Source organism: Mercenaria mercenaria, chromosome 13 (genome assembly GCF_021730395.1).
Source record: "Mercenaria mercenaria strain notata chromosome 13, MADL_Memer_1, whole genome shotgun sequence".
NCBI lineage: Eukaryota > Metazoa > Mollusca > Bivalvia > Venerida > Veneridae > Mercenaria > Mercenaria mercenaria.
Window position 1 is genome coordinate 67034511 of NC_069373.1, and position 9461 is coordinate 67043971.

The following is a 9461-nucleotide window of genomic DNA, read 5'->3' on the forward strand; positions in this document are numbered from 1 at the left end:
GGTTTTGGAGCCAAAGTTGTTTATGCTATTTTTCCTTGATATGCTACTTCCCTAGATCATCCCTCGTCATGCAGAATTCCCTTGTCGGCTCGATCGATCACGTATACGAGGTCATGCCGAGTAGAACTGCACATTAAACCTATACCATAGGACAGCAGGTACTAGTAACGTGGTGTACAGTGCTAATGTTTACCCATATGAATAGTAAATGAATGTCCTGCCTATTTTTGGCGGTATATAGAATTATTACATGCATATATATATATTAGCAACATGATATACATTTTGATTGTTTTACCTTGTTTTTTTTTCAAATATGATTAATACTCTGATATTCTGTTTTATGTTTCCTTTTGATAGCATTATGCATGTTTATACATCACAAAAAATAAATGATTGCTACATGTCCATACCAAATGCTTCGTGTCATATACGTAATGCTAAATGCAATATGTTCAGTGTCACTTGGAAGGCTGGTTATTGCCAAATGCTAAATGTCAAATAGTTGATGCAAAATGCTATCATTTATTCATTAGACTCAAAGAAGTTGACGATTAGCATTTAACATTTAGTACTACGCATAAGTCATTTGACATTTTGCATTTGGCATTTAGCATTAAGAAAATGACATCAAACATTTGGTATTTAGCATTTTCCATTAAACAACTGACATTTAGCAATTTAGATAATTAGCATTTAAAATTCAGTAATTTGAGTTTAGCATCAGACAGTCGGCATTTGGCAATTAGCATATCGCGCCGGTCTTCCATAATGTCAAATAGCTTATGCTTAGTGCCGAATGATGAATACTAATTTTGTTCGGACAGTAAGGAAAAAGTTTCTTTTTAAGAATATTGCTGTGTCACAAACTGACATACGGGCCTCATTGTATCTATAGTGTAAATGCAGGTATTGCATCATCTTTTTGTAAATTTTTGAGTTATTGAGGTAAATGTCTAATTTTTCGCATAAAATACCTCTCATGTTTTTCTGTATTTCATAACGTAAATTTCCATGTAAATTTTATTAAATTCGGTTCAGTAATAAGAAAGTTGGTATTTTATAAACTTCAGTAATTCATGTTTTTATCCCCAAAACCACTATAACGGGCCTCAAATTGTCAATTTCAATCCGCGCCAAAGTAGTCAGATTTCCCGGCTATATCATGATTCCCATGGAAAAGCAGATAGTCGGAGTTCACGCATAAGCCGTGAGTCCCATGAAATTTAGTATTTGGCGGGACATTACCCTACAAATAGACTGGACTAGATATGCCAAGCGCACACCACATTTCGACATTAGACGAATCTATGTCAAATTGATTTTTCTTGCTAGAAATTTATGAACGATCGAGGTAAGAGGTTTATTTGTTAGATTTTTGTATAATTTTTGAATAACGATTTTTATTTAGTAAATTTTTGTTCATTCTGCATAATTTAGCAACATTTACTTTTCGGCATGTGATTTTGGCTAGTTTCGGTTTGTCAGGATTATTTATTAATTTTTTTAGGCTTTTGTAAATTATTTCGAAAGAGGAGTCTAAAATGTTTCGTTTTTATAAACTGTAAGATTTGTATTGAAATTTGTGTAACATGATAATTGTAAAGTACTCTTTTTCAAAAACATATGTCAAACCTTTCGTTAATTATGGAACGCCGATATTGTATTGCATTGTAATGTTAAATCTATGTGGCAAGTCTAGTACCATTATTGTAATTTGAAATTGTGTGCCAGTCTATAGCATATACATACAATGTCCGTTTTGTTGTATGGCATTAGATATTATATTGATGCCAACTATGGTATAACGTTTGATTTGCATTGAGTTTGTTAATTTGTAGTTGTAAATAATAGCTGCAGTTTATCATTTCCGTATAATGGAAGTAATAAGTGACGTGTTTTAATCACTTGACGTATGAACTTAGTAGCACATATATTTTGTATAAATAGCACGTATATTTATGGGAGCCTACGGAGGTATGGTGTACCCAAAGGAGCAGTTTTATGCCCTGACGTATTTGTTTTGCTATGGTGCTTACCATATGTTATATAATTTAGCTTCTTCCGCCAGACGATTTTTACCTGGTGATGATGTCACAACCCGGAAGGACAATACCCGAGGTTCACTTGTCTTCAATAGCCTGGATGTGATTTTCCCAGCGCAGAGCTTTCGTCCCATGGTTGTGCCGTAAACCGCAAAAACGATGATTTTTGTTATGCTCTGAAGTCAGCTCAGGGATGCAATCACCTACCATCATAGGGAGTCAAAACGGAGTCAACGTATTCACGGCTTAAAGGGACTTTACATGAAGATATGTTGTGTTTTTTTTTGTGCTACTTAAAATTCGAAATTAACAGAAACAACTGTGCCACGTCACGTTAAAATGGAACTGTCAGTGTTAGAACTTTATTTCTAGAGATACTGAGCTCAGATTTTGTTTTCTTTCTTATAATCATTATTTTTTATTTTATCATTTATTCATTGTAAGTAATCATTTTATGTAAATAAATTTGTAAATATTGTAAAGGGTGTTGATTTGTTCTGATAGTTATTGTCCCCGGTACGTCCATCCTGTCACATGCTGATCCTTCACAAATTAATACTTAATCTGTCAGAGGACCTCCGTTGCCTTATATATGATAAATGATCAACTACTGGTTTACTTGAATATAACAAAATGCAACATGTGAGAAAATCTATCAGGGTTCAAAGGGTGTTTTTATGTGTTTGTTTGTAAGTTTATTTTTATTTGCTAACGGTGATCCGTATATGTGACCACTTAGAGACCACTGCAACAGTGCAGGATAGACAAGACACTCTTATTCAAGAAACTACCCTGTTGTTTGACATGCTAGATATAATTCATTTATACACAAGTCTTAAGGCAGGTCTTTGACGTCGTCGAAACGCGAGTCTCTCAATTTGTTCGTGGTGGTGGAGCTTGTCGGCAAATTCATTCTTTTCACCATGACAACGCAACAGCCCATACGACTTACCAAGACAATACTACATCTCCTGTACGCACAATGAAATCTTTGGCTTTTCCCCACCATCAATTGAGAGGCTCAAGTTTCAAGAGGCTCAATGGTTGTTCGGGAGTGTATTAAGAAAATACCCACAGAAAACTTCAACAGCTGCCTTGGGTTCACAGACACGAGTACTCTGGGGAATATTTTGAGAAAATTTGACATGTGTATTGTGTCCGACATTGCGATAAAGACTTTCTACAATTATTTATACATCCGTTTACCCAGCTCACGTTTACCTAACGTTGCTATGGTAATTATAATTAGCGTGTTATTTTTGATTTTGAGAATGAGTAAAAATTATATGGAGCTATGTATGTTTAAAGAATTGTGTAAAAATATTAAAACGTAAGAATGTAAAGGCAATCGTTCCGAAACTTTTCGATCACCTTTGTACCATGTGAAACTGCCGAATGAGCTCTGTGTCAAATCATAAACTTGACAATGCATAAGCCCTTAAAGACACCGATGTCTATTGCACAATAAAATACCATTTCTCTAACTATCGACCATTGCTTTGTAATAATAAACATTTGAACTGCAAACAACTTGTTATGCTTTAATTTGTCAGAAGGTAAAACGTACTGACATAAATGTTATGTAATAAACAAATCCTTTTTATTTAATATGACAAGAAATATTACGGAGACTGATGCTGACGAATGGTATTAGCACAATCACTGACCGTCAAAATCGAACTTCTATTTTCGAACAATGCGCATGCAATGTAGCATATTTAACAGTAATATATTTGTATTTCTATAAATGTGTAGCTAATATGTACACCTAACACAATCACGAATAATGTAAGCATTTTGTTTGTCCTTTAGCCTTAATTGTATTTAATAATATAATCTTTTAGTACTTGCTATATTCCCCTTACAATACAAACAATGCATTTAGTAGCAAGTAGTTAACACAACAGAAGTGTAAGTCACAAACCGTTTAAAACATATGTAACTTTTATCAAAATTAATACTTTTTAGCTAGCTTTCAATGTTCACTGTGACATAGTCTGCAACTGTATGTTTCGAAACGCTCAACTGAACATTTCATTGTTTTTGATTTGCAGTTCCTTTACTGATGTCCTACCAGACGACGTCGTCACCGCTCTTATGCGTAACAAAGTACCTCCAAAATTAAATTCAATCTTTACAGACTTCTTGCCTTCAGTCGTGTCATTTATGCTATCTGCAAATTTCACGTCAAAATGTCCAATACATTTGCACCCCTCTTCAGTTGTGTGAATGGGATTCCGTTTGTCAGATGTGAAGACATAAACTTGAATTTCCGACTCATCTTCATAGGTTGGGTAGTACTCTTTGCTGTTAATCCATTTGTCCAGTTCAACACTGTCACCCTCTGTTACATGCTTCCTAAATACGTTGTTTGCAAATACCTCATCGTCGATTTCGTATTTCTCATCTTCTGAATGTAGTTGCTCATTAAATTCCATGGTCATGGCGATACCATATGTATGTGTCATAATTCGTGATTCAATTATTCTACAGTTTTGACCAAAAAGTACTGCTCCATTCAAAACGGATTTTTCAGGGTCTTGTGGTCGCAGAACAGGAATTCGTTTTTCTTTCAGGCCTTCTCGTAAGGTGTCTACGACATATTCGGATTCTGAGAAGCCTCCGACAACAATTACTGCAATAGGTTTAATTCCCCGTTGTTGATCATTCTGTAGAACTTTAGTTACATGTTTTAGTATTTCTTTAATGGTTTGCTCAAAGAAAGCTCTGATTTTGTCGAGTTGGAATACAAATCTTGAACATTTAAATTCTACATCATATTTTCTCAATAGCTCTTTATAATTTTCACATTTTGACTGCCACACTGAGATGAGAGAGTGTGGAGCATGGATTTGAAAGCCTTTTTCCTCTGCACTTTGACTTTTTACCTAAGAATAAATCAATTATACTTTCATACGAGATTAAATAATACTATTTTAACTGGACATTTACATTACACTTGAATATTAAAACGACTTTAAAATGTGATGAAGCCATACAGTTTGACATGAAACCTAACTAACATTATTATACATTGCAAAAGAGACAATATTCATATAAATACACAATCATTAACAGAAAGTGCAAACTAAACCATTAAAATGTATTACATTTAAATTTAATTGAATTGTCAAACTTTAATAGCGTCACCTATTTAGGTAAATTTTATGGATAGCATGGTCATGAGTTCGATCCCTGGGTGAGGCGTATGTTCTCCGTGACGATTATAAAATACATTATGTCTTAAATCAATCGCCCTCCACCTCTGATTCATGCAGGGAGATTATCAGTTACTGATGGCGAGCAGGTTCATGCAAGAACTATGGTAAGGTAAACTGCCTGCAGTTACAAAACTTTAATACCATTGAAAAGACGGCAACAAATCCAAAAACGGACTTTAATAGGACGTGTGTAACGGACCAAGAACCAAACCTTTCGCTTTGCCACTTCAATTTCCATTCGTAAGTCATATTCATCATTTCCATACTTTTGAGAAAATTCGGACATCACTTCTCTACCGATCATGCCACTGAGAAGCTCTAGGACTTTCTCGTTCACCTTTACACCACCCCATGGACCACCACCAGATTTGTACACTTGCTTCATGGTACCATCGCCATTTATCTTCATCACTGATATGTCAACTGTCCCGCCTGAAATTAATACACGTTTCAGTAAATAATTGAAATCTAGTACTCTGTGAAATATATCCAATATATCTGTCACGTTATTATTTCATTTTGAAAATTGTTATTTCCTTAATAATAATAATAATAATAATAATGATAATAATTATAATAGTAATACAATTATTATTTCCTAAATTTTCATGAACAGAACATTTTTGGCCATAAAATTGAAATTCTCCAAATAATTAAGATAAATAGGTTCAATCCACCATAGCATAAGGAATTAGACTTGTCACAGGAGTGACGAATTATACTCCCACAATACGGCCTTGTCACAGAACTAAGCAGATGTTAAAGCCGAACTTGCTTGACCTTTGACCTACTGACCTCAAAATCAATAGGGGTTATCTACCAGTCGTGATCAATCCCCCTATGAAGTTTCATGATCCTTGGCCTAAGAGTTCTAAAGTTATTGTCCGGAAACGGTTTAATGTTCCGGGTCGCTCTGACCTTTGGCCTTTTGAACTCAAAGTCAAAATCACACTTGACCTGTATTTTATCATGTTAGACCTGTTTACCAAAAATTATGATCCAAGGTCTAAGCGCTCCCAAGTTATCTTCCGGAAACCGTTTGAATGTTCCGGGTCATTGCGACCTTGACCTTTGACCTACTAACCTCAAAGCCAAACTTGACTTGTACTTTACCATGTAACACCTGTGTACCAACATTTATGATCCTAGGCCAAAGTGTTCTCAAGATATCATCCGGAAACCGTTTAACTGTTCCTTGTCATTGTGACCTTGACCTTTAACTTACTGCCCTCAGAGTCGAACTTGTCCTCTATTTTCCGATGTTACACATGTGTTCCAAAAATTATTTAAATTTGTCAAGCCTTTCTTGAGTTATTGTCGGGAAACCATGAAAAATAAGAAACCCATCGACAGACCGACAGACCGATCAACAAGCCGCAAAACACACTTATTTATACCCCGCCCCCACCCCGACTTCGTTTGTGGGGGTATAATTACAGACTTTGTGTGTCAATCAATAAGCCTGTATAAATTCAATGCTTTCGCCAGCACTTTGAACACAGAGACAGCTATCCATTTAAGTAGCCATGTTCAAATAACGCAGCCGCCAGAAAAAAACAAAGCATTAATTATATGGATGTGAAAATCATTTACGTTTACATAAAACTATAAAACTACAAAGACACAGTATTACTCTTCAAAACACAGTTAAAGTAATTTGAATTTGTTAGTAACTTCCCTCCTATATCTACTATCATTATCGTTGAACCAGCCCGTACAGCTTGGATAATTTTCTCTCCATACGTATCATGTACCATTGTCTGACTCCTGGAAAGTTTGGAACAATAAATGGCCGCACACTCTGGTTCGAGAGCAATATCTAAATGTTGCCCACAACAGCCGGCCTGAAAAGTTAGATTTACCAAAACATATCACTTCGGAGTTATCAGTTGAGCCATACACATTGTAAAAGAGAATTTAAAAATTGTAAATTTTACTTTTAAACTGAAATAATCATTTCTTAGACAAGTATTGCTATTCAAAAAGTAAAAAAAGATATACGAATATGTTTTGGACACGAAACGTAAATTATACCCCAGTCACACATACGGCGCGGATAGCTACGTTTAGCCATGGATAGAAACGTAGTAATCCGTATCGATCAGTAATGATCCGTATCTGAGCCGTACCTTAAAGTAGTAACCCGTATCAATTCGTACCAATCCGTACGGCTCAGGTACGGATCGATACGGATTACTACGTTTCTATCCGTAGCTAAACGTAGCTATCCGCGCCGTATGTTTGACTGTGGTATTATATAAATGTACTTTTAAATTTCAAGTAATATGAGGAATTTTGCACACGATCAAGGTTTCTATAGAGTTATTGTATATATAGTTGTATTATATGTATATTGCGTTTAAATTGTACACACTTATAGTGTAGCCGGTTGTTTTCTTATTCATTGTATATATGTCTGTCATTATTATATACATAAACATGAAGCACTGTAAAGTATGGTGTCTTATCTTGTATATTCGAGCTGACCTGGACTGGCAGGTTACCTTGAGGGCTGCTCGTTTCATTAACTGTTTCGCTGATTCGTCCCATATTGCTGGAACAGTTATGATCCACTTGGTATTCTCTTCAATGTATACAGTTCCACATTTTTCGAAGTGATCTTTAACTTTATTCCGGAAAAATTCGATAGTTTTGCTAAAAACATCGATAGCTGGCAGCTGTTTGCCATCCACGGTCTCAATGGATGTTGCATCAGAAAGCATCTGAAAATAAGGAATAGAAAGGCTTGGTAAGGCTTGTATACGGACTCGAGTAGTTTAGGTAATACAAAATTTATACTGGGAACAAAAATAACGTCTAATATCTGAGATAATCAATGTTTATGTTTCTTTTCGATTTACAGACATTTTAAGTGCAGGGTTCTTCAGTATTTATATATAAAGAACCAGCATACATGTTTCTGACTTAACTTACACAATCACGGTCTTTTCATCTTAAAACGTAGAAATGAATGTCCTAACTATATTTTACCCATGTGAAACAATGTATTTCTAGTAAAAGTATTACATATTAAACTACTTAGACATGTTCAGACTAAACAAAAAGTACAATGACTTTTCTGTTATAAAGGGCCATCTTGAAATGACGAAAAAAGTAGTAATTTTCCCATCCATCAGGCTTTTCCGTTTCCTCCTCTGTATTACAATTGCTGTACAACTTGTCTGCGTCAGATCCAAATTCCTTAAAATTTCCATCTTGGTCTAGGAGTAAGCATGTTGGAGTTTTGTAGGTTTGTAGACCACTACCATAACACTCTGCAGACCAGTGTTTATTCCCATAAATTTTAAGAGTATCGTGTTCGAAATCTTCACGCCATTGGAATGCATATCCGCTCGCAAAGGTTCCAATATCTACTGCGACAACAAGGTCTGGCGTTTGGTCAATCTACAGAACGACAAATTAAGATGTTTTATGTATATCAGTAATGCGTGTCACAATTGAAATATGTCCAACTAATGAGATACATCCTTTAAACACAGCCAACCATATTCTAGACAACGTTTTCTATTTCTTAACTAAAGTATATTTCGAACGGCCTAATAGTATATTTAGCTATAAGCTTGAACAAGAATCTTATGTTAATGCGATGTGTCTAGCTCGTTTGCAACCTGATTAACCTTTTCATAGAAAGCATTAAAAATGTAGTAAAATTACAATATATGTAGTAAAATGCATAAAACATTTGCGTTTGAAATAATGGTATAAAAAGCAAAACTGGAATTGAATGAATTTAAATGGTTCATTTCCATCTATCTATTAATAATCATGTCCCCCATTCCCTACAATTTGTTGTTGTACTCACCGCTGTCCACTCTTCCTCACGGTTATTAAGTTCATTAGATAAATCATCCATTGCCACTGTTAGAGACGTTTTGTGTCACAAATCTTCAGTTTACTATTGATATATTTTAATTTTTGACTGTCGCATGAACGTGACTAGGTTATCTTCTATTGGTAGGTGTCAACAAGTTAGATAAATAGTAACAGTCTCATATATGTTTGGATATTTAGATAAAATCATATAATGATATGTAATCATCAAATAAATGTAAACAGTTTTTTTTCCCTGTTACATGTTACATTGAAACGTAACATTGAAACGCAAGTATTTAAGATTATTCAAAATTAGGATCATCAGTTAAAATTGTGATTTGACAAGTGTTATATTTTATGC

At 34.8% G+C, this 9461-nt stretch overlaps 1 protein-coding gene across 1 annotated transcript; it reads right to left on the bottom strand.

Moving 5' to 3' along the window:
- Positions 1–3573: 3573 nt before the first annotated feature.
- LOC123529882 (heat shock 70 kDa protein 12B-like) lies at positions 3574–9261 on the bottom strand. The gene is made up of 6 exons (XM_053522135.1): positions 9090–9261; positions 8342–8671; positions 7771–7989; positions 6944–7110; positions 5478–5697; positions 3574–4933 (listed from the first exon to the last, which is right to left on the bottom strand). The coding sequence occupies exons 1-6, from the start codon at positions 9138–9140 to the stop codon at positions 4067–4069; spliced, it is 1854 nt and encodes a 617-aa protein (XP_053378110.1). The 5' UTR covers positions 9141–9261; the 3' UTR covers positions 3574–4066.
- Between the last annotated feature and the right edge of the window lie 200 nt (positions 9262–9461).